The sequence below is a fragment of the Acipenser ruthenus genome, chromosome 5 (assembly GCF_902713425.1).
Source record: "Acipenser ruthenus chromosome 5, fAciRut3.2 maternal haplotype, whole genome shotgun sequence".
Classification (NCBI taxonomy): domain Eukaryota; kingdom Metazoa; phylum Chordata; class Actinopteri; order Acipenseriformes; family Acipenseridae; genus Acipenser; species Acipenser ruthenus.
Genome location: NC_081193.1, coordinates 40210632 through 40236836, shown reverse-complemented (window position 1 = coordinate 40236836; position 26205 = coordinate 40210632). Strand labels below are relative to the sequence as shown.

At 36.2% G+C, this 26205-nt stretch overlaps 1 protein-coding gene, 2 non-coding genes and 1 pseudogene across 3 annotated transcripts; 1 reads left to right on the top strand and 3 right to left on the bottom strand.

Annotated features, from left to right (window-relative positions):
* The first annotated feature begins 10089 nt into the window (after positions 1-10089).
* Positions 10090-15352, top strand: LOC117403168 (acetyl-CoA acetyltransferase, cytosolic-like; annotated as a pseudogene).
* Positions 15353-16139: 787 nt separating this feature from the next.
* On the bottom strand, positions 16140-25127 carry LOC117402322 (T-complex protein 1 subunit alpha). Its single transcript, XM_034003352.3, has 12 exons — positions 24975-25127; positions 23367-23452; positions 20868-20996; positions 20493-20590; positions 20231-20341; positions 19377-19558; positions 18753-18879; positions 18078-18253; positions 17685-17808; positions 17171-17363; positions 16633-16796; positions 16140-16515 (listed from the first exon to the last, which is right to left on the bottom strand). Exons 1-12 carry the CDS (start codon positions 25045-25047, stop codon positions 16302-16304), a joined length of 1677 nt encoding a protein of 558 aa, XP_033859243.3. The 5' UTR covers positions 25048-25127; the 3' UTR covers positions 16140-16301.
* On the bottom strand, positions 20049-20187 carry LOC117403462 (small nucleolar RNA SNORA29). Its single transcript, XR_004544578.3, has one exon. It is a non-coding gene; the product is annotated as a small nucleolar RNA SNORA29 (small nucleolar RNA).
* On the bottom strand, positions 23747-23885 carry LOC117403463 (small nucleolar RNA SNORA29). The gene has a single exon (XR_004544579.2). It is a non-coding gene; the product is annotated as a small nucleolar RNA SNORA29 (small nucleolar RNA).
* Positions 25128-26205: the final 1078 nt, after the last annotated feature.

Here is a 26205-nt window from a genome sequence, read left to right as displayed (position 1 = left end):
TGGACAGCAATCTTCAAGTCATCCCACAAATTTTCGATTGGATTTAGGTCAGGGCTTTGACTGCCACTCAAGGACATTTACCTTTTTGTTCCTTAGCCACTCCAGTGTAGCTTTGGCTGTGTGCTTTGGGTCGTCATGCTGAAAGGTGAACTTCCTTCCCAGTTTCAGCTTTCTTGCAGAGGAGCAGCAGGTTTTCCTCAAGGACTTCTCTGTACTTTGCTCCATTCATTTTCCCTTCTATCCTGACAAGTGCCCCAGTCCCTGCCGATGAGAAACATCCCCATAATAACATGATGCTGCCACCACTATGCTTCGCAGTAGGGATGGTGTTCTTTGGGTGATGAGCTGTGTTAGGTTTGCACCTAACATAACGCTTTGCATTTAGGCCAAAAAGTTCAATTTTCGTTTTGTCAGACCACAAAACTTTTTGCCACATGGCTACAGAATCTCCTGAGTGTTTTTTTGCATACTTCAAACGGGATTCAAGGTAGGGCTTTTTTGAGTAATGGCTTCCTTCTTGCCACCCTACCATACAGGCCAGATTTGTGGAGTGCTTGGGATATTGTTGTCACATGCACACTTTGACCAGTCTTGGCCATAAAAGCCTGTAGCAAAGTTGCCATTGGCCTCTTGGTAGCCTCTCTGATCAGTCTCCTTCTTGCTCGGTCATCCAGTTTGGAGGGACGGCCTGATCTCGACAGGGTCTTGGTAGTGCCATACACCTTCCACTTCTTAATAATCGTCTTGACCGTGCTCCAAGGGATATTCAAGGTCTTTGATATTTTTTTATACCCATCCCCTGATCTGTGCCTTTCAACAACTTTGTCTCGGAGTTCTTTTGAAAGCACCTTGGTTCTCATGGTTGAGTCTTGGCTTTGAAATGCACTATCCAGCAGAGGGAACCTACAGGAACTGCTGAATTTATCTTGAAATCATGTGAATCACCACACTTAACTTGGTGTGTGATTTTGAAGGCGATTGGTTACACATGAGCTAATTTAGGATTGCTATTACAAGGGGGGTGGACACTTATCCAACCAAGCTATTTCAGTTTTTATTTTTTATTAATTTTCTACAAATTTCTAGAATATTTTTTCACTTGGAAGTTGTGGGGTATGATGTGTAGATAAATGAATATATATATATATATATATATATATATATATATATATATATATATATATATATATATATATATATATATATATATATATATATATATTAATGCATTTTAATTCCAGGCTATAAGGCAACAAAAGGTGAAAATTTTGAAAGGGGGGTGTAGACTTTCTATAGGCACTGTATATACTAAGTGCATTGATCACCCATTAACTCCTATAAGCACACTGGTTTATTTTTCAGGTAGAAGGTATTAACTTTATCATCCAGCTTCCACAACACCTGGGTATGCTGTTTCAGTAATTTTACCATTAATACTACAGCGGCCATTTCTCTATCTAGTGATGTTTCTATCTTGAAGCAAGTCTTGAAGCCAGATTCCACCCACAGAAAAATATAAATATTTGTTTAGTATGAGGGCATAGTATGTTCTTTGATAACAATGCGCATGTTCAAAACGCATTGCGCATGTTCAAAACTGTGGAGTTTGTATGTTCTCCTGGCTCACTGCGACCCTGAAAATGAGTAAGCGATTAGTGATAATGGATGGATGGAAAATGACTGAGGTTGCTTGATTTTACTGTTTAAATCTGTAACTGCACTTCTCCAGAGCTTCCAACGCTCCAGCTTTCCTCCAATACGAAGATTGTGGCAGCATTTCCACAATCGAGGCTTAGGCTAATCCTCATCTAATCAAAATACGGGGCGCTTGACTTCCTCAGCAATCTATTCATACATCCGCTCATCCTCTCAAATATTACAGCATTAATACATGGTGAGAGACGTGGTACAAGTCTGGAAATCTGTCTTGATTATGAGTTAAGGAGTTCCACTACTAGGAGAATGACTGGAGTTGTGAAACTCAGATCTCTGAATGTGAGTTCACCTTTTCCATTCCAAGCAGACATGATAGTAGCAAACCGCTGATCGATCCCGTATTAACTAACACATAGGCTGGTCGACATCTCATCTTGCTGCCCTTGTTTCCAGAAAATGGGGCGCAAAGGGTGCTGAGCTTCCCCAGCAGTTGATTTCATATGTTCGTTCAGCTCCAGCTGCCACCTCAACCCTCAATTCCAACTCCCCTTAATGTTTAAACAGGTCCACGAAATTTCTGTGAAATCCTAATTATAACCCTAATCCTAATTGGATGACTTGACCATGGGCATATGATTGAATCAATTTTTTTCCCCATTGTGTTCGGTACTTGCACTTTTTTGGATTTTAGTGAGAGTCTCGTCAACAACACCAGCCACCATGACACTTGCCAGTAAAACCGGACGCACAGGCGCACGCACCAAAAAAAACACATGATGCATACCACATCATATGACTGCAGGTTAACGTGATTGGATAGCCGCATAGATGTAATGCAAACAACTCACTCAAACAACACGCCCTAAACCAGTAGAATATGCTGTTGCACCGCGAGACAGTACAGCAGCCACATATACGAAATTTCCTAACGAGAAAATAAGAAATTCACGTTTTACTGCTGGGTTTTCAACGTTTACTCTAAAAATTGGGACGGAGGACAAAGCCCCTAGTATCGGGATGATCTAGATTTTGTCGGGACGTCTGGTCACAAACAGCTGCTTTAATACTATAACACAGGCATAACGCAGTTCATGATAAGTGGTTTTATACAGAATTGTAAACCTACAAGAGATATACAACATGACAGGCCAGACACAGCAAAAACAACAATAAAAAAAGCCACCCGCATTATCATTAAGGTGAACTACATCAGTGCTAACCATAAAAATAGCCTCTTGCTTTCTGGTGTTTTGGAATCCACAGTAACAACTGACCTGCTCCTTTGCAATATTTATAGTTAAGGATAAACATGGTCATTAACATTTAGACGTGAAATGCGGGTTTCCATGCGAAACTAGGCGTGGGTTTTCTTGTGTGTTTCGTCATTTACACAAGTAAATAAGATTTACCCAATCCCTATTATTATTCGTATTTATTTATTTAGCAGGCGCCCTTATCCAGGGAGACTTACAATTGTTACATCACATTATTTTTTACATACAATTACCTATTTATACAGTTGGGTTTTTACTGGCGCAATCTAGGTAAAGAACCTTGCTCAAGGGTACAGCAGCAGTGTCCTCTACCAGGGATTGAACCCACGACCTTCCGGTCAAGAGTCCAGAGCTCTAACCACTAGTCCACACTGCACGTATCGCTAGTTCACTTGTAACTTGCCCCACATGGAAACCCCATGAATGACCTATCTACACATTGTAAGGAGTTATAAGCTAATTTTACATTTAACCTTAAGAGGTCAAAGGTCACAGGCAAGGCGATTTTTGGATAGAGCATGTATGGGCTCCTATCTGTGTTCCATAGTAACCATTAACCTATCTGCACTTTGTAAGGAGTTATAAGCTAGTTTTACATTTGACCGAAGATTTTGAAAGGTCAAACTTGAAGTAGGTTTGGTTGCTGATGGTGTGAAGTTTCAGGTCAATCAGTTCACCACTTCCTAAGAAGAAGATTTTGAAAGATTTTTCCAAAAAATGCGTCAGGCCGTCATCTTGGTTGACGCAGGAGCGCTTTTTTTTTTTGCATCTAAACTGTAATCTACACAGGATGATACCTGCCAAGTTTCATGTTGATTGGTTACACCGCAAGCGAACAAGAGCAGTTTAAAGTTTTGGGAGGAAAAACGATAATAATAAAAAAAAAAAATAATAATACAAATAAAAAAAATCTTTACAATAACAATAGGCTTCCCAAGCCAGCTTGGAAGCCTAATAATAATAATAATAATAATAATAATAATAATAATAATAATAATAATAATAATAATAATAATAATAATAATCCATAAAGTTCCCATATATACCAAATCCTGCATGTTGTGAAAATGTAATACAGTATGTTTTGTTCTAAGTCTACCAATTGATAGATGGCTAAAATATATCATACTTTGATAAAGTTCTTTATTGAAGGTAGCAACATTTGATGTGTGTGTGTGTGTGTGCACTGTCAAAATATAATACCTTGGCAATTCTCTATTGAAGGTAGCAACATCTGATGGGTGCTTCTAAGATGTCAAACTATTATACCTTTTCTATCCATCGTATCTGATACTTTTTAAAATGATCCCAAAGAAAAGGTAAAAAAAAAAAAACTATATATGTGTGTGTGTTCAGACGATTTATCGGTATTATTATTATTATTATTATTATTATTATTATTATTATTATTATTAATAATTAGTAATTTAGCAGTCGCTTTTATCCAAAGCGACTTAGGGACTAGGGAGTGAATTATGTATCTACAATTGCTGCCATAGAGTCACTTACAATTGGACCTCGATTTTCGTCTCATCCGAAGGATGGATCACAGACCTATTGTAAAACACATATACAGTATACAATGATAATATTTAAATACCAATAATAATAATAATAATAATAATAATAATAATAATAATAATAATAATAATAATAATAATAATAATAATAATAAGTATGCTGCCTTTGCAAAACAATTTTACATGTACTTGAGGTTACTAATATTATAGTGTTGAGAAAATGTTGTGCTTCAATATAAAACATTTGCAGTCAGCGGACAGGTGCATTTTTTCATTTGCTGTAGTACACTTTAACGATCGTTAACAGCAGCTGTCTGAATTCAATATAAAACTGATTAGTTACATGTGGAATAAAAAGTTTACAAATCAAGTATTTCCTAGCCAAAGAAAAAAATTCTGGGTATGCACAGTGCGAGGGGAGAACAGTCTGGGCATGCGCAGTATGCAAAGTAGGGATGAAACGATTTTTCGATAGTACGATATATTATGAGTATGAATATTCATGATAATCCTGCCGTGGACATTTTTTAATTATTCGATAATCGTAGAAAACGATAGTCACATGACTCACTCAACATGGCTGAAGCAGGCGGCTGTGTGGTCCAGTGGTTAAAGAAAAGGGCTTGTAACCAGGAGGTCCCCGGTTCAAATCCCACCTCAACCACTGACTCATTGTGTGAGCCTGAGCAAGTCACTTAACCTCCTTCTGCTCCGTCTTTCGGGTGAAACGTAATTGTAAGTGACTCTGCAGCTGATGCATACATAGTTCACACACCCTAGTCTCTGTAAGTCGCCTTGGATAAAGGTGTCTGCTAAATAAACAAATAAGCAGAACAGGCTCTTTTCTCTCCAAATAAGTGGGTAAAATCATTGGTGTGGCTGTACTTTGGCTACAAAAAAAGATGTAGAAAGAAATAGCATAGAAGATAAACATCCAATTTGCAGAATATGTGGCAAAATCACAACAACGAAAGCAGGAACAACTTCAAACATGATGTGGCACGTGCTTACCACCGAGTGGAGTTCAAAGATGTCAGTGAATCTCAGTCACAGCAATCAACAAGCAAGCTAACTTTAATAACAACATATGTAGGGCTTCAATGTTGTATTTTTTTTTTGGTTTAAGATTTTCCCTTGAGATTTTTTTCGGTACGATGCCTCTCTGTACTGTCCCTCATTGTACACCACCCTGGTCATTCTACCAATAGTGTCTTTTGTGTCCCAATGCCATATTGTGGATAAAATAACTGATTCTACTCAAAGTAATTAATACATCATACAATATTAAGTAGTTCCTATACACAATCACTAGTAAAAACACACTAGATAGCATTTAAAGTGAAAAAAACATCTTATTTTTAAAGGAAAAATCTGCATTCTGCAATGTCCCTATTCATCTTTTTACTAAGTCCTTTAAGAATATCACTCACTAAATCCTAATGTATTTTTAAAATCTCACCATTATCATAAAACACAAATTATTAGTACATTGTTTTTCAACTATAAATTTGTACAATCAATGTATATTTATTAATATAAATTAAAATATTTAGTACTGTCCCTAAATCCATTGTCAACCCTGCTACCGTGACGCAGTGATGCAGATCCAGAATTACTTAATCAAACCTGTAATTTAACTAATAATTTGCCTAATCAGAGCATTTAAATTGTTTCTTCAATGGAGATTTCAAGTTACATATAAAATTGTATAAGGAACTTGAAATCTCCAACTTTTTATAAGCTAAACAGTTAGTCGAATTAAGCTAATTATTAGTTCAATTAAGGGTTCAATTAAGTAATTGAGAGCCCAGCTGGAACAAAAAACAGCAGACACATGGGATCCCCAGGACTAGGGTACCAACATTTTTTTTTGGGCCATAGACATTGTTGCGCTCTTCCACTTTGATAACAGTAACATATTGCTGATGTGTACAGTGTGATATGTTACATCGTGCTTACCTTTGCTAGGGCCTGGCTTCTCTTATTCATTGATGTCATTTACTGACAGAATTTGCATTGCTGAATGCACTGTTAAAATAATTTTGTTATGAATTTGCTGATGGGTTGGATATTGGCAATATTCATGATGATGATGATGATGATGATGATAATTTGTAATACAGATGTCTCCATTTTATGCATTGAACATATTTTATTTTCTATCCATCTAAATATTGATTTTGAACTTGTTTACATTCCAAATGTTACGTTTTCAATTTGCATGTGTAACAGTGCTGTTACAGTATGTGTATTGTTAACATTATAAAGTTTGTCTTCTACATCAACATTGATAATACATACAGCCCCTCACAGTTAAGATGTACATGTTTAAAAACATTGCAGTTGCATAGTTTAAAAAACAAAAACAAAAAAACAACATTGTTAATTATCTTCTTGTATTGCAGTTGCATTGTTAAACAGCTCTTGGCTTAGTTTCCAAAATTCAGTGTGCACTAATGTTCAACATTCTGTCTATTCCAGCTTATAAACGCTAATATTTGTAGAATTGTATTACAATGACATCTGTGACTTCTATATATGTGTGAACATGTTAAAAAATAAACAAAATAACTGCTGCACTTATTGTCCTGTCAATTGTTACTTTGGTCAACACTGTTACTCTGTTGTCAACTATGTTACTTGCAATTATATTTCTCCAAAATATTTAATTTTGTGTTTTTTTTAATAAACTAACTTGATTTATTGATTGGCAAAAGGGAAGAAAATGATCCATCCTGAATATTTTGTTGGTATCTAACACTTTTATGTAAAAATGTCAGTTCATAGATTCCGTAATATTATTTAAACTAAAAAGGGAATTATTTGATAATTATTATTTTACAATTCAATAATTGCATTTAGGGACATGGCATTTGTCTAAAAACGATTGATTTCAGATGTATATAGCTTAAATACTTTGTCAGGGAGTTATTTATGTGTCCATGACAACAGAGTTGATGCAAAATATAGTTTAAACAGCAATTTATGGCTTTTAATTTACAGGTTTTTTTTGTTATGCTCGGCAAAAGTGTTTTTTGGTACATTTTAAATATTATTTTTATGCTAAAACCTTTTTTTTTTTTAATACACAATGATTTTCAAAATTTTTACAAGTTGCAAAAGGCACTCTATTGGTAGAATGACCCACCCTCACTTATCGCCACAATTGTACCTGGAACAGATTGCCATTTTACTTCTCCCATTATACTTTTATTGGTCCCATACTTTACTCCCTGCACAAGCAAGGTTTATTTATTTTTTATTCCCTCGCATTTTGCTTAAAATGGCTGCAGTAGTTTACCTTGTGATGCAGCAAAAATGCAAACTAAACAGTTTTAAGTTATGTAAGTATGGATTTAAACTAGCATACAATTGCACTGCTTATGCATCGGTGGAAACTTTATATACATAAAGAACGCCATATACCCAAATCCCTCTAGTTCCATATTCACAGCTTGTATAGAATAATACGTTTTTTTTTACTTCTATTTGTTAGTAGAGAATCACAATTTCAAAGGTTCAACCTTTTTAAAACTTAATAAACCTAGAAAGTAATTTTAGTGAATCCTTTTTGCCTTTAAAAAAAAAAATATATATATATATATATATATATATATATATATATATATATATCGTTATGCTTTTTAATTTTACTTTTGTGGTGGTGGTTTTATTTGCAGACTATTTAAAAGAGAATTGAGAACAGTTAGTTGCAGTTTTTTACTATGGTGTGTGTCTTACAGAAAGCAAGTAGTTTAAATGTATTGAAAGAAAGACACATGCTGTATATTTTGTATTTTTGGGTTGTTTCTAAATACATTTAAATAAATAACGTGTGTAAGCACAAGGAGGAAAAATAAGCTTGCATTCCCATTTAAATCAAGGTCTAAACTTTCTGTAAATATTAATAATGGTAAAACTGTGTATAGGGAAAATGTCATTAGATTAATTTTTCTTCCACCTGTGTGCTATTAATAGTTTATCAACAAAAGGGGGAGTGGCAAATTGTATCTGTTTTTATTTTTTACATTCTGTTTTAGGGGCAGGATAACAGTACTGCTGCTAATGAATTATCACTTCCAGCACACCAATCTACAATTGCAGATGTTTTTGATCGTGTACAAAAGTATGACCCAAATTCAAAACCATCAAATGAAATAAACAAAGCAGTAGCAATGTTTTTGGTAGAAGCCATGCTTCCTTTTCAAACTGTTGAGAACCCTGGATTCAAACAGCTAGTCCAGAAGCTTAACCCAAGGTATACCTAGCCATCTAGAGTGTATTTCTCAGGAAAATAAATTCCATTGCTATATGGAGTTGAGGCATCTGTTCAAGCAGCTTCATGGTATTCTGCTACAACTGACATGTGGCCCAGTGGAGATGGAAAAGGAGAGCCTTACATCACTCTTACAGTTCATTACATTTCTCAGTCATGGCAGTTGGAGTCAAAATGCTTGGAAACTGTGTTCATGCCACATGATCACACAAGTGGCAAATTTCTGAGACTTTTCTGGGATTATTGGATGAGTGGAAACCTAACAAGAAACTACTTACATGTGTGACCACAGACAACGCAAGCAACGTGAAAAAAAGCTTTCTAGGAGGAGTTGGCTGTACTGCGGTTTTCCTGCTTTGGACACAATTTGAACCTGACTATCGGAAAATAACTAAAAATAAAGAGTCTAGATTCAGCTGTAAGAGTTTGTCCATGTCTGGTTCAAGCTTTTAACAGGAGCCGGAAGAAGAAACGAGAGCTCAGGAAAAAACAAACTGAGTTAAATGTCATTTAGCAGGTCGGCCAGGGTGTCCTTGGCTCACCGCGCACCAGCGACCCCTGTAGACTGCCCGGGTGCCTAAATATGATCTCCTTTTATCGCCTGATGCTTAGAAGATAAAACACCAGGGAATTTTTATATGGTGCTATGAGTTAGACATAGATAAATAAATCTGGGCTGCCAGGCAGAGATCCACTAAATGACCAGCAGCAATTTTTGGAAAACTTTTTTTTTTTCCGTGTTTTATCACCTGAATCTGTTCTGATGCTCGTTTTCTCTTCACGACTTTCCAGGTCATGTTCAGAATCCTGCTTGCCAGGCCAGCGTCCCAGCCGGCATCCCGTACCCATTACCTGCATGGAGCAGTCAGATGGTCTGACACTCTGGCTTGAAAGCTGTTTGCCTTGAAGCCCAGTCAATCCTGACAGGAGAGTCTAGTGTTGTTGTTGCAGGAGGAATGGAAAGCATGAGCAGGGTAAGGAGAGCTGGCTTGTGTCTGGGTCTGTGGAGTTATAATTTACAATCAATTGAGCCTACATGTAAACAGACTTTTCCTTTTGATATTTTTTTTTTGTGCCCTATGTGTTGATTGTCCATCTGTAAGTGATATTTGTGCTTAACACAGTGTATACTTCTAAAGGTATTTTGGGGTATTATCCTTCAAACGCCTCTTAATTTTTGTACACATCTCAGTGTTAGATTAGGATTGTGTTGTAGGAAAGTGACAGAATATCCTCCCTGTCTGGAGCTAAAGTCATTACCCTCCCACCTCCTCATTAACTCATAGAAGAGATTGTACCTTTTAAAATGTCTTCAATCTTGCAGACACCTCATGCAGTACACGTATGAGCTTTAAAATGGGAGATGCTTCCCTTCAGGACACTTATTTCTGATGGCCTGAGCGATGCTTTCCACAACTACCATATGGGTATAACAGGTAAGTACGCTGTATAGCAGAACATGTGACTGTGCAGTAAGAATTCTACAGTTCAGTTCTTTTTACCTGACCCTATGTACAGTAGTAGCCTTACCTAAATGTATTGATGTCATAAAGTATTTTTAGGTGCCTCCATGCATTTAACACTTCATATCTCAGAAAGCATTTGCACGGTTATAAAACGTTGTTTTTGGATCGTAGAGTCCAAATGCTTTCAGTCATTGAATTGAAATTGGACATATAGCTGTATTCTTATTATCTTCTACTTTAAAGGGATAACAATTTGATTGGCTGAGCTATTGCATATTTAAACCGATCAACCAAATTTGAAAATGTGCATTTGTTATAAGTTATTATTCCATACTCTGAATGTTTTCCACGGTACTGAGCAATTGAAGGCTATGCTTTAGGAACCGTTTACCTGAATTATATTAAACATTTTTCATGTCCATCTGATGATACTTGGTTACTCCACATTATATTCAAGTTTGTATATGTTTTATACAATTTTTTTGTTTCTTGTTCAGTGACCTGTGCTGTGATTGGCTGAGAAGTTATATGCTATAAACTATGTTGTACAGCTGAACCAATTGATATGATCCCTGGTCATGATCTGCTACAACAGACCTCTCCTTCGATTCGGGTCACCTAACTTTCAATGCTTTCTATTATCTCTCAATATATGATGCTTTGAAACATGTTTATTAAAGGACTTTTTTATTCATATAGGCATACATTGAGTAAAGGCCAAGCAGGTCTCAGTGTTTGCTGTACTAATTTATCCTCGTTACACCTTGTTACAAAAAGGATATTGCTGCTCTATGATGCACCTTTGGGTTCTTATAACATACATACATTAGAGTTGAGGCCTTTTTGTTACATTGCAGTGTACTACAGTGCTGCCTTGATACTTCAGGATTCAGTAATTCATGAATTCTTTTAATTCAAAGTTAGGCCATGTCAACAGTTAATTGTACTGTATGTATACTGTGTAGGGCCCTTCACCAATTAATTCACAGTTTTCAAAATTCAGTTGTTTTTTTTATGTGCAAGTCAGACAAAATAATAAGTAGTTACTTGAAAAGAAAAGCTCAGGAAAATGACAATGGCTCAGCAGAGCAATGCTCTCTCATAGTCTCTGATTTCTTTGCTCATTGTGTGACACATTATTACAAATTCTGCATTTTCAGTATTAAGATATGACAATGTTTAGAGTATTATAGAAGGACTACTTTTTCAAAGTGACCATTCTTATTTTAAATCAGCTGTCTATAAAGAGTTAATAAATGATCTTTGGATGCAATTGTTACTTTCTAGGCCCGGTTGAAGTTATGGCTGATCAGTTCCCACCCCATGGAAGCAACCTTGATACAATGTCTAAACTGAAGCCCTGCTTCCTCAAAGATGAAAATGGAACTGTGACACCTGCTAATGCCTCAGGTTGGTGAAGAGACAATGAGAGATGTGTGCGTGCGTGCGTGTATATACATATATAAAAAGGGAAAGGGTTTGGCAATTGCCTTCAAGTATTTTTTTCTAATTGGTGCAACATAAAGATTGACACGGGGGCGAGTTTTATTCTTGGTTGATCTGGCGCTTCATTGTTACACTGTGTGTTCATGCTGTAGTGGGCTTGGTATGGTTTAGTCCACACGGGGTAAGGAAAGGTGTTTTTCTCTAACGTTTGTTATATATTTTTAATAAAATTGCATCTCTAAACAAAGGAACGAGGCAAAGTCATGTTTGGAATTATTCTGAGGAACCGGACGAGAAAACCGTGGTATGTAAATAATTATGCCAAACAAAATTGCTATACCATAAAAACACAAGTTCAATGTTTCATCATTTGAAATAAAAACATTCAGAATTACTGTGGATGGAGTTACTGAATGCAGTAAAAAGCAAACATCCATAATAAACAGAACGCGCTAGATTGCGACTGAATACGTCTAACACAAAGTTATTTTGTTTTCAATATTAATTCAGAGAACGCGTAAGTGTAAATGCATGATGTATAGGCTTTAATTTACCAGTACACTTTTATGCAAATCATTTTGTAGAAAAAAAACTCCTTGATATCTATGTAATCTGTAATAAATAATACTAATAAATGTACTTCCCGTTTGCAGCACCGATCCCTGAACAGTAGAGTTAATGTAACAATGTATTGGAATCCGTGCATTGATAAGATTCTGTAACATATGTAAGCTGTGTTTTTTTAATTGTAATTATTGGTTTTGTTTTGTTATTTGAATATAATATAATGTGTCAAATAAATAAATAAAATAAAAAGGTTTAGTTTATTCACTTTGTGCCCACAGTGCCAGGTACATCTCAATAGCGCACTACAAATACAAAGAGACATTTACTAAGAAAAATAATAAAACAAATGCTTTTAAAAAGACCACATTCCCATTGCTATTATTTATTTATTTATTTTTTAGATACAATTGATTTTTTTGTATTGCATGCAGGACAGTCGCTATAAGATCGTTACCTTTATTAAAAATGTGCACGGATGAATCTACCGATTTACACTACAGGTTAATCAACTATGCCCATAAATTAACGGATCAAAAATTTGAATCGAGTGACAGCACTAATTTCAATATATAATTCGGGGTGTAGGTATTTTTTTGTTTTATTTATTTATTTATGTATGTATGTTTAACTGTAGTTCAGTCTTTGCGATGTTAAAACGTTATTTTCTTAATTAGGGTTTTTTTTTTTTTTGCGTGGAACATACTAACCAGGGCTGTCAGTATACATCAGAATGTAATATAAAGAGATCGTGTGTGTATGTAGATATGGTTTAATCGTTTAAACACTGACACCTGCATAGCATTTAAACGTTAATAAACATGTAACAAAAGCACATTCCTATATATAATTTGTACAGTCAGCACTCACATATCTGACCCTATACAATTTTGACTTCAGTGACGGTTAAACAACTGTGACGCATATCTGAGTATTTCATTTTGGCCCATTTCAACCCTTGTCCACAAAAAAGATACAATGTCAAAAATACACAGCTGGAATGACTGTGTTTTAAAATAAGAAGGCTTCCGTTTAGATGTACTGTAGTTTATTTTGTTGGTGCAGTACTATATTTTCAGCAGATAGTAGTATTTTAATTCCGAAAATATGATTCTGAAAATAACACTTGCCAAAAGAAACGACTGTGGACAAGTGGACTGTAATACAGTACATACTTTTAAATCCGGTACGTATTGTAGCAGTATGTAAAATTCCCCATTAACGACCCAACAGCAAAATTAAATCAAAATGTTACCCATGCACAGAACTGTGTAAAAGGCTATGCAATTTAGCAAATTTAAAACAACACCAGTTTCCCGAATTAAAACAGTATCCAAAGTATGCAAATGAAAATGCACAAAAGCAACTAAAGATCGGATTTTAAAAAAAGCACCACAGTATCTAAAACTGTTTAACGATTAACTTCTACATTACCGTAGCTTGTCTAGTTCGCTTTGTTTTTGCAACATTTTCGCCATGTGAAATTGGAGCGCTGTGTAACTGCACAATCAACTGATTTGGCATGCGAGGGGGAAAAAAAAAGAAACGTGGGCTGTGACTTATAAACAAGTACATTGTAACATTGAAGAGATGGGCTTAGTATCAGAAAAATCGCGTGCGACGGGTAAATGCATTAATTTGTTACATATATATAATGGGGATTGATTTTTATTCTTAATACAAGGACGGTAAAACGCGACTGACGAGTATCTGGGTAATGGATATCTGAGTGCAGTGTGTGTGTACATTAGGTCCTTGCCCTTGTAGCCTGCATCCTACTGTAATGTTTTTAAATGTTGTTATACGTATTTTATTAATAGTTGCCCATATCTAGAGTTGCAAAATGTACAGCTGAATTTTAAGTCTTAGTAGTTTTTTTTTTTTTTTTTTGTAGTGCATTTCATGTAAACACATTCAGCCAGGTCAGCCCTCGGGTAACAGCAACTGTGGAGTATACCAATGACATGGTAAGAATGCCCAAAAATGAGATAACAAATGTACTGTGGTGTAAAGTGCTGTCTGTTAATGCAGTATCATGATACTGTATGTTTCAGTGACTCTAATCATTCTTGGGCAGGAGTAAATGATGGGGCTACAGCCACTGTTCTAATGAAGAAATCCAAAGCCAGCAGAAGGGGTCTGAAACCACTGGCAGATAGTTTCCTGGGTTCAAGGAGGTTTAGATCCTGCCATCGTGGGGACTGGGCCTATTCCAGCAGTAACGAAAGCTGTGAGTCTCCAATTTATACGGGATGTAATTATGTTGCATTAGTTATTTACAATCACTGATTTCAGTTAAGCTTTCTTCTGCATTGCTGTTTTACTTTTTATTTAAGTACTAAAGTGCTTTATTCCTGATGAACACATGTTTCTTCATTAGGTGGAAAAAGCTGGGTGGCTGCTGGATCAAGTTGATCTCTTTGAAATTAATGAAGCCTTTGCAGAACAATCTATTGCAGTCATGAAAGAACTTGGCCTAAACCCAGAAAAGGTACACGCATCATTTTTAATCTGTGCTGTAATACTAAACCTCCTGTTGTCTTATTTTGGCAAGAAATTGATCAGTGAATTCCTGTTTGTAAAATATTGGAAATAAAGTAACCATTACCAAGAGGAAACCTGAATATTTATGTTGTCTTACATTTTTATTTATTACTTGGGATTACTTTGAAAGGCTTTTTTTTGTTTGTTTAAATGAACATTGAATCTTGAAAGTGATTGCATTTCTTTCCTTTGTTATACCACTTGTTCATAGTAAACAGACAGAAACAGTGGACTTGATAGATACAGGAGATGTCTACATTTCAGGGAAATATACTAGGCTTTACTATGTGAGGTAATTTACTTGACAGGCCACTTCCATAACTCAAATCTTTATATTTTTTAATGTTTGCGTAATGTCATCATTTGAATAAAGCATGGGTATAGACATATTAAATACCCCTCCCTGATATCTACCAGTAATTTAAATTAATATTTTTCTTTCCTGTAGGTTAATATCCACGACGGAGCAATCGCTCTTGGTCATCCTTTAGGAATGTCTGGTTGTCGTATCCTGGTTACATTTCTGCATGCATTAGAAAACGAGGGGTAGCTAGCCTTTGTATAGGTGGTGGCATGGGAATTGCACTCTGTGTAGAAGAGTTATGAAAGGAACTGTCTTGAAGGAAAAAAAAAAATGCAGCTTTGGGAATGTATTTAAAGATTATGGAGGTAGACCTTATTGTAGTCCTTTGTCATTCCTAAAACCATGCTCCAACATAGAGGCAATAACTGTGAACTGAAATTATTTTAAAAAACAATTTCAGTTGTTTAACCCTTTAAACCTGTCAGGTCCAATTTATTTTCACACACAGTTTAAAAGTAATTTTATTAAAAGTAAAACAGGTTTAAAAAGGCACTGCATATCACTGCAGGGACTATGTATACTCGGATCCGGACCCCTCCTCCCTCTTTTTTCTGGCTTCTCTCGGCTCTTATCGGTTTCACTCGGCCATTGAAAGGTTCTCGGCTTTCTCCGGAGAAAAAAAACTAGAGACATGTTCTTGACATCTTTTTCGGACCGGAAAAGGTTAATAAAACAGTGCTGTGTTGTGCCAATAAATTGCATTTACGTAAAACTAGGTTACTTTATAAAGGGCAATGGGTCCAATGAGACAAGATTTTCACTGGCAATTTAGAATAAATAAGGCCTCAACAAGTAATGTCTACTGTCAGATTGTATGCCTAGAAGTAATTCCCTGTATTACACAGCTTCACTTTATTATTATTACCAAATCAATAAGATTCTGGCTAGTTAACTGGGAATTGCCACACCACCATGCTTTCTGTAACTTTGTTTCCGGCACAATTTCCCAAAAATGGTATGAAAAATCATGACCAATAAAGATTACGATAAATGCGATACCAAATTGTATGGAAATAACGATTAAACAAGTTAATGTTGTGTTTTTATTTGAATGTCCAATATTTTACCCTTCAGACACATAAAGCACCTGATCAAGTAAAAGTGTAAGAAATATCAAATGAACTACAAACACATGTTAACATTTGTATAAATTATAGTACTAATAGTTGACTAGCCTAGTGTTGGTCCACCTCAGCCTGCAAGCGACCCACTCTGAACTGCTTCCTGGTAAGACTTTCCATCATCCTTTTGTTCTGGGAACAACTTGATAAGGTCATCGATTCTCAGAATAGTAATTGCAGCCTCTGTTGCAAACTTGAGACTTTTGGTTTTCACCATAGTTGGTTCATAGACACCAGCTTGCTTGTTGTCTCTGGGTTTTCCATTGACCAAGTCCAGACCAATCCTGTTTTTATAAATGAAAAAAAATAAATAATTGAGGATTATAGAGAGCTCATATTCTGTACTTACATGAACAACAAAATACAGCCAATACAACTCTTTTTTCTTTTTTGTGACGCACCATTTCAGATTTTTACGTTCTGGGTTGACCTGGGCTTCATTGTGGAAAGCACGCAACTTAGCAACTAGATCAGTAGAATCCTGAGCAGCATTAACTGCCAATGTCTTGGGAATAACCAACAGAGACCTGGCAAACTCAGCTATTGCCAGCTGCTCACGGGAACCCTGGAACAAACCACAAAACAGACAAGACTTATTGCTACCATCAAGCAGAGAAAAGTACATTGCTTTTTATTCATAATACAAGTATGTATTTGGTATGCATCATGTTTTTTCTTCTCCAGTAATTAAATCAAGGGTTACAATTGGCCTTTTATGTTCTGCCCATAAAGAAGCTATTTTGTTGAACTAATGCAGGAATTGGTTTTAGGGACATTTTAGTACAAAACTTCAAGTTTTCTCAGTAATAAAAATGTAAATAAAGAATAAATAGTTGTCAAACAAGGCAATTGCAATATTTTACATGGATTACTTTATAGATGGTCTCTACTTAATAGTAGTTCAAGCTTTACTAAAGTTTACATTTTTATTTTTTTTACCATGCTAGTTGCATAGTTCTCAAGGTAGATTGAGAGTGCAGCTTCCACTGCACCACCCCCTGGAACCACAGACTTGGACTCTAGCACTCTCTTAACAACACAGAGAGCATCATGCAGAGAGCGCTCCATTTCATCACACATGAAGTCATTGGCTCCACGCAGGATAATGGAAGCAGATGTACGAGCCTTGGTGCTGAAATGGTTAAAAGCAAAAAATGTTTAATTGATATTCAAATTGAAAGAAAGCTTCACAGAAACACCAATTATAAACTAATATTGTCAAGGACTTAACACCTGATGAAACAAAATCAGTCTTATGAAGTTAAAAAATCTATCTATAGTGTATCCCACACGTGTAAGTGCTTAAATTAAAATTAACCCAGCAATGCAGCAACAAAAATGGGAAAAAAACCACACATTTACACCAATTATCTATTTCATCAGATTAAATGACATTTCTGTTCAAGTTGTCTACTTTTTGTTTTAAAAGGAACATTACAATACAAAGGCTTACTTCTTGATAAGTATGAGTTCATCATCACATATTCTTTCCTGAACAACCTCCTCCGCTTGTCCCAACAAAGTTGCTTCAAAACTCTCCTCTGCCTCAAGGTTACACAGTGTAGAGCATATAGTGGCTGGAGATCAACAAAAGACACAAATTAAAAATTGAAACAAATGTACATTTTACTACTATACAAACCCTATCCCAACAGCAAACTCCCACAACTGCAAGCAAATAAGCAGAGGCTAAACCACTTGAGAAATATACAGCAAGGATTTAAATAACAGGCATCTTTATCTACATAATAGTCTCCATTAAGTACAGTCTATACGGGGGGGGGGGGGGGGGGGGGGGGGCGGACGACAACACGAGAAACGAAAAAACAGATATCCACGGTCTTACCTCCAGATGCTTTAGCAATGCGCTTCAGGTCCCTCTTCACAACTCTTCGCACAGCCATGGCCCCTGCATCGACAAAGTACTTAAGGCACATGTCATCGATGCCACCAGTGGTCAGGATAACATTGGCGCCAGTGGCCAGAATCTTTTGGACTCTCTCCTTTGTAATATCAGACTCCCTACAATTGGGGGAAGCACATTTTATTACTATTTGCATAGAAGCTGCAATTTAATAAGTCAAAGATAGTAATTTACTTACTTCAGATTACACTAACTTGAGAAATACTGTCCAGCCCAAAGTACATATAAAAAAAACAGTTTGTTTTTCGTTAAAAGACTTCAGGCTGAGCATGCTGTATCCCATGCGTATAACTGCTCACGCTACTGGCATCAGCAAGGCAGCAAAAAAATGGGAACTCAAAACAACTTAACAAAATAAACAGAATGTGCTCATTTAATAATGGAATATTGAAAAATAAAAATGGGCAAATATAAAGTGCATGACAAACCCCCCACCCAAAATAATAATAATAAAAAACTCCTGATCAGGATATGCAACCCAAATCCAACACAACTAATCTGTAAAATGAAACACCCTCATAATTTGTTAACTGGACTACAATGAAAGTTGTTCATATTTTATATCAAATATCTTAACATTGCTCATCAGTAGCATACCTTTGTCTGATCTGATCCAGTTTTTCTGGGTCACTGATAACTACCTGGACACCTAGCTTCATTTTAGTCTTCTGCAGGCTGAAATCCAAGCAGGCAATCTTTGCGTTGGCTACACGCTTGACCATTCCTAAATGTCAAAGCAAAGTAAGGAGGTGTCAGTTAGCTCCTAAACATTGCTATGGTTTTACACAATTCTAAATACAAAAAGTAACACTTAAAAGGGCATGTTAGTTTTAGCAATATTATCACTGGTTTCCTTGACATGGCCTGAAAACTCATCAGTATAAAGCCAATAGTTGCTGGTTTCACAGACCCGGATTAGCACTAGTCTTGGGCTTAGTTAGTCCAAGATTAATGTTTAACGGGGTCTGTGAAACGAGTTTTAAAAGGGTTTAAATCTAAATTCCTTTAAGAATTAACTATATATCCAGCCTGAAGACTAGTTCTACAGCAACCTCACAGTGCTGCAAACATTTTAGAGTTCAAACGGAGCATATTTTATCCCATGCGTATAACTGCATACACTACCATAAAAGCATAGCAGCAAAAGAAAAATGGGAAGATTTCAAAACAAAGTTTAAATTTTTTAAAAAAAGTAAGAGGGAATACTAATTATGAACCCACCTTGTGAGCCAACGGTGCAATTAAGTGCATATCCATTTACAAGGAAACTCTCTTTCTGGCTGCGTCCATGAGCTTTCAACACATTGACAGAGTTGATAGGGTAGCGAGCCAGTCCTTTTCCATCTGTGAATTTAACCGCAAGTGCAGCATCGACCACCATACGGGCAAAAAAGTCAGCATCGCTGGGCAAAGTATGTAAAGGTTTATATCAGCACTTAACTGCACAAGCAAAAGAAGCAACAAAGGATTGGTTGTACTTTCGGCAAAATAGTGAAATACAGCAACATGTTAAACCTGGCAAATATCCACAAAACCTCTTGAAACATCCAACACCTAAATTTACAACATACTGCATTGTAGTTTTAAGAATTAAAATATATGTCTCTACCAAGTAGTCTTCCTGGGTTTTTTTTTGTAAGGCTAGATAATCTCACATATTCATTTAACCCATTACCTTGTCTTTTTATTAACAAAACCAAAAAGTCTGTCGAGTCCCAGTCAGTTTCCCATCCCCCACCCCAGGAGCATCAGAGTCAATGTGATGTCCCCTTCAGAGTCCCTAGCAAAGTTCTGCCTCTTTGCACGGCCCGGACACGAACAGGCCCCGTCCAAGCTGTGGGAGTCATCCCGTGCTTTAACTGGATGAGCCACTCTAGGTCAACAGAACTTAAATATTCGATGTGCTTTCATTTCATATAGGAAAGCGGGGTACAACTGCCAGCCTCTCCTTCAGACAATGACAGAGTTTCTCTATCCCATTAGCATAGCCACTCATTCTTTTGGACTAAATGAATGGTACTAAAATGGGAAAATGTATTTCTCTTTTTCTGTTACAAAATGATACAAAAGGATACCAGCCAATGATTTTGGAGGACATAGAGGTTTTAGCTGCATTGATGAGGCACTCTCTTCCCAGTTCATCTGTGTTAATGGTCATGTTTTCATTGATGTATCGTACCGCTTCTCTGTAAACACAAGCATACACATAAAACGTAGTCTAAACGTATACTTTGACTTGTAAATGCTATATTTTAAATATATTCTGGACCAAAGCATTCAAGACCACAAACTCCAGTTACAATTGGAAAAAAAAAATAAAATAAACACACAACTTACTTGCATGCAAGACGATATCCACCAATTACAGAAGTGGGATGAATTTTCTGTTTTACAAGTTCATCTGCACTCTTTAACAACTCAGCAGCGATGATCACCTGTACAAAAAATAGATTTTTTTAAAAATAATTGTACAGTAAAAAGAAAACATATCAAGATGTTATGGTCATTAATAAGATTTAGCACCAATTTTGCATTGCACACAGTCTCCCACTCAAGAGAACCTTTAACTGGTTAAAGTCCCATCATTTTATATAGGAAATGTGGGTCACTGCCTCTTCATCAGACAATGACAAAATGGATGCTATAATTCAGTTTTCTTTAGATTAAGGGTGGAAATTTTAAATAACTGAGTTCCCATGAGAGTGTACTCACCACTGAAGTGGTTCCATCTCCCACTTCCTTATCCTGTAGATCAGCCAACTCACACAGCACCTTGGCAGCAGGGTGCTCAACCTCCAGGAGCTTGAGAATAGTTGCTCCATCATTAGTAATGGTTACATCCTAAAATCAAACAATTGGAAATTAAATGTGCGCACATAGGTCTAGATAAGGTTCAGCAGTCACAGGTATTGTAAACAGAGCCTGAAATAAATAGGTAAATTGTCAATACTGCCAGCAGGCTTTGCATGTTCAGAAAACAAGAACAACTGATACGGTTTCAAAAGTAACCCTGTAAACCATACAGATCCTGTAAAAATTTAAAAGATTTACTGTTTAGTCAAAATAGTGCTTAATTTGAAATGATCTGTGAATGAAGTGTTGTAGCACGGGTGTGCAATTCATATCGTCCAACCTGGACAAGTTTTGCAATTATGCTTTAGTTTTTTATTTATATATTTTTCCTATGTCCGTTCTGTTGCTAGAAAAACACCCCAGGTATGCTTTTTTTTTTTCTTTCAGTGTTGCTAACCTAAAAAAAAAATATATTACCGTATTACTTCGAATTAACACTTCTCAGATATCAGCTTTAATAGCTGCCGCCCTCGAATAAACGCCGCTCTCAATAAAGAACTCTGCCTATGTACATGACACACCCGAAGAGACTGCAACCTCAATGTAATACAAACTAATGTACACCCACCTTAGTAAGCAAATGTTATTTTATTGTACAGTCCCGACAGACAACCCAAAATGAACTACTTGCAGCACAGCAGTCATTCACTTCCCTTTTTCCCCCAGCAGAGTTCAGTTCCAACACAGCAGGGGATAAAACAAGAGCTGTCTGTTTACCTCGCCCTCAGCTTGGATGGTGAAAACTTAAACTCAGAGGAACTTAGAGCATTGCCAGTCACTGTAAGCGCTATCCGAAAGCTGGCTGAAGATATCTTCTTGTAGGGGATTTAGTTTTGTTTTTTATTCTATTGGAAATTTCTCAGTCCTGGACTTGCTTACTATCTATGAGAAGATTTAGTTTTGGTTTCTCTTAGAGAAATTACAAACAAGCAGGTAAATTACAGTGAGAAAAAAAATAGAGTAGGATATATTTTAGTTTTAACAGATATAAAACCAATATTCAGATGTAATATTTTTCGTTAAGAAAAACAACTGCATCACACTCAACTACCGTTCTCTCTCCTCTTCTTGTACTGCCCCATAGCAACCAATACACACTCCTGATTCGCTGGTAGAGTACTCCCCTGACCTCCCAACTCCCACCTAATAGGCTCTTGTTAACTGTCAGTAAATGTACTGTATTCAAGCCCCAAAAACACACAAGAGTATATTGCTGCAGATCGGAGCCTCTCATGGCGCCGCATCTAAAATGCCTTAAATCATTTAATAAAACATTGCAGCGTTTGTAAAACACAGTATTATTAATAAAGGCCGCCCTCGTTTAAGGGCCGCTGTCATTTTGATCCATTTAAAATAAACGAAGCGGCGCCAAATTGAAGTAATACGGAATTAGTTTTTTTTTTTTTTTTTTTACTAGATTTGAACTGAAGCGATACTAGTTATTTATTGGACATGCACTTGTGAAACTATTAAAACATGAAGATTGACAAATATGTTTAACCCTTAGCGGTCCATTTATTCAGCACTTTTCAGGCACGTCAGGTCCAATTTATTTTCACATGCGCAGTTTATTTTACAACGCGCTGTTTAAAAGTATTTTTTTTACCATAAAACAGGTTTAAAAGGCACTGCATATCAACAGGACACTCAGTACTGCATCTCCAGCCCCGCCCCCACCCCTTGTTCGCTGTATTTTTCACATACCTCTTCATAGTACTGCATACTGATAAATCATCTCCTGGTCACTCGTTTTATCACCAAACTCCTCAATTATGCGATCCAAGTCATTATGTTATTGCTATAACATCTAAAAAAGCTCTGCAAATGTCTGCAATATTCTTTGAGCACTGGATGCAGAAGCAGCTATCTTTCTTTATGTCCGTGTTATCTGTGTGATGCCGGGGCTATCTGTATTCCTCAGATACGCCCCCTTTTTTTTCAGCTTCTCTCAGCTCCTGTCAGTCTCACGCGGCCATTGAATTTATTTTTTCGTCTTTTTCCGGAGAAAAAACGACTAGAGACCTGTTTTTTACGTCTTTTTGATGATGTCGGACAGGGTCCGACATTGGATTGGAAAGGGAAAATTGCAATGTCGGAGTTGGATTCAGCTTAGAGAAAGAGTGGGGGGAAAAAAACAGGCAAAAGCTATTTTTATATTCAAATAACTCCAAGTATTGCTTATTATAGTTGTACTCTTAGTATGTTACTTAAAGTGTTTTGTGCGATGGCGAGGGGACATGTAGATTTTTAAGGACAAGTGGATTTTTCTAGCATTTTGTCCCTTGGACAAGTTTTTTTTTTTTTTTTCAAATATTGCACACCTCTGGTTGTAGTGTAGTGACAAAACAAAATACTTACACCAATATCATCCACCAACATTTTATCCAGACCAACTGGACCGAGGGAACTCTTCACAATGTTGGCGATGGAGGATGCTGCCATAACTATACAAGAAAAAAAAAAAAAAGTTTATTTAACTGGCCCTGTGAATTACAAAAGCTTTTAAAACAGGATTCAAAATAATCTGCCCTGAAAGAAAAATTAGCTTCTAAGCAAGCACGTTTTCTCATCTGTAGTTCAAATGTCTGCCAAATTAAATTAACCAGGACGATTTTTTTTATAGATAGACAGAGATTAGTCAGTATTAAGATATGCAATATATGCAGTCCAAAACCAATAGGGGTTCATCAATGTCATATCAACAAAACAACTGTAATGAAGGATATTGTACAGAAGGTCTTTAAGTGTTCTGCCATTTCATATAGGAAAGCTGGTTTATGTGGCCAGGCTCTCCTTCAGACAATGACAAGTTTTCTCTTTCCCATTAGCATAGCCACTCATCCTGGTGAACTGAAGGAATGGTACTAAAATGGGAGTTTGACTAATACAGTAGTAACAATGGAACATCATAATTAACTGGAGTTCTGGTAATATTCTGACAAGCCAATAAAACTAATAAAAAAAAACTGTCAGTTATTTAAGAATACAATTGTTTGCTATCTGTTAAACAACGTGCTTTCATAGCAACCACACACCTTACTGTCAGGCAACACATACAGCACAGAGAAAGTGGACCTCAATGGTAATCTTTTATGTCGCCAAGTAAATGTCAACACTTTAGCGGAGCCGAACTAGTTAAACTGGTATCTATTCCTTTGTCGTGATATAGAAAAAAGTAATTGCTAATTGTATTAAATAACTGAAATGCACTTATTTAAAAAAGTAGATTTTCAAAAACTGAAACATGGGCGAGGCACATCTGTCTTTTGTACCCATAAAAGGAATTCCATTGACACGATCACTTACGGCACTAATATACTACAAATTCTATAAATCCAGACAAACAAACAATCGAATCACTCATTAAGTTATATTAACATTTCAGGATATAACTTTACCGATATTAAAGCGAGGCCCAACACTGTTAGCAGTGTATTAATACAATAGTGTATAGTTATATTACCGGTATTGTTTTCAATACTTTAACGATAACCTTAAAAAAAACACCAAAAGTGGCAACAGTCTTGGTGAAATAGGACGCCATAAAACATTATAAACATTTATAGTTTCAGGTAGGCCTGTTTGTCATTAAACCAGCACGGATTACGCTGTACTGGTAAATCTCAGTGCACACAAAGGGAACCGGAGAGTTGGGTTACGGGAAACCACGACAAATAACCGTTGTCAAACCGAGGGAAAGCAACAACACCCGAAGAAACCTGCATATTAATTCGACATATTTTTTCTCATTATTATTATTATTATTATTAAAGTATGATCAAATACTTCAGTCCAGACTGTTTTCTATAGCAGCACGTGTAGTAGATAGTGGGCATATCTGTGATGCTTAGCCTTCATGACTCGGATCAAACTAATCATAACCTACTTTCCAAAAGACAAAGCGGCTCACAGATTAGTCCTAACAATATAAAATATAACATACCGCTAAAATATATGTTTTCTTACCATTCTGAGTGCGGACAGACTCGCCAGTGGTCCTCTGGCCGAGCACATTTAGAGGCCCTTCCACAAGCGACATCTTCCTCCACAGTCAGAGAGAGACAGAATGAGTGTCCCAGGGCACGCTGGGTAACCGCTGCTCTCTCCCACTGCATTCTGGGAAGGGAGGTGCACTTTCTGGAAGATTCTATGAATCGGGGGAGCTAACAAGAAAATGCTGACTCAAACAAAAACAGCAGTAGTAGTGCATTCTTGCACCACACTCCTGTAAGCAATATGTTTAATACAGTATGTCTAGTTTTTTTTATAGTCAAAGTACTGGCACTGCCGTATGAGACGCTGTTTTAGACAAAAGTATGTAAAATACGTCGAAGAGAGATACCAGGGCTAGGTTGCACCAGCTGTGCGTTACTTAGCTTAGTTAAAGCGTACTCTTTACTAACGACTGACTGTGAACTTTTCACGGGTTGCACCAGCTATGATAGTTATAACGTAGGGCTCAAAGTTGGCCAAAATCCTTATTCGAATCTGGCTCCTAGCTTTTAAAATTTGATAGCCTTAAAATAATAATAATAATAATAATAATAATAATAATAATAATAATAATATGGGCCAGGTAAAATCCTAGTGACGTCACTGTTTGATTTGAATCTGTTATTTAAATGGTGTGATTGTGGTAGATGAGTAATATGTTTTACAAATGTATTGTGGATTTATTTCATTTATTTATTTTACTATGTACCGTACAGTGCTTTGAGAATTCTGTATTAGAAGCGCTATAAATAAATAAAAATAAATTTCAATTTCTGAAGGATTCCTATAAAATTTCCTGTATATTTTTTTTCACTAGGGTTATATATTTTAATACATAATTAAATGTTTATATTAAATTTCTGTATAAGGTACACAGTATTTGAGACAGTTTAGGTTTTTCTAAATAAAAAGTGTCTGAGACATAGAACATTAAATTAACATTATTAAAGTTATACTGTATTGATCAATAAATTATAAACTTAACTAAAGTTTTAAAATTTCAATATTTTATACCATATATATACTTGTGATTCCCAGTACAAAATACCTGTGGTTCCCAGTACAAAATATTCTTGAATTAGCTGTCTTCTGTCTGTCACGACTGTCATGTCAGCTTGTGTGACAGGGAGACAATACTAGGGGAGCCGCAGGAATTTATTTAAATTTTTTTTTTTTATCGTAACACACACACACACACATATAT

Excerpts from the sequence above, each read along its gene's own strand:
- LOC117402322 (XM_034003352.3), bottom strand. The coding sequence starts at position 25,047 with ATGTCGCTTGTGGAAGGGCCTCTAAATGTGCTCGGCCAGAGGACCACT. Across the intron at positions 20,342-20,492 it reads GGATATCGTCTTGCATGCAA|AGAAGCGGTACGATACATCA; the intron begins GTAAGTTGTGTG and ends TTGTGTTTACAG. Across the intron at positions 18,254-18,752 it reads CTGGATCAGATCAGACAAAG|GGAGTCTGATATTACAAAGG; the intron begins GTATGCTACTGA and ends CCCCAATTGTAG.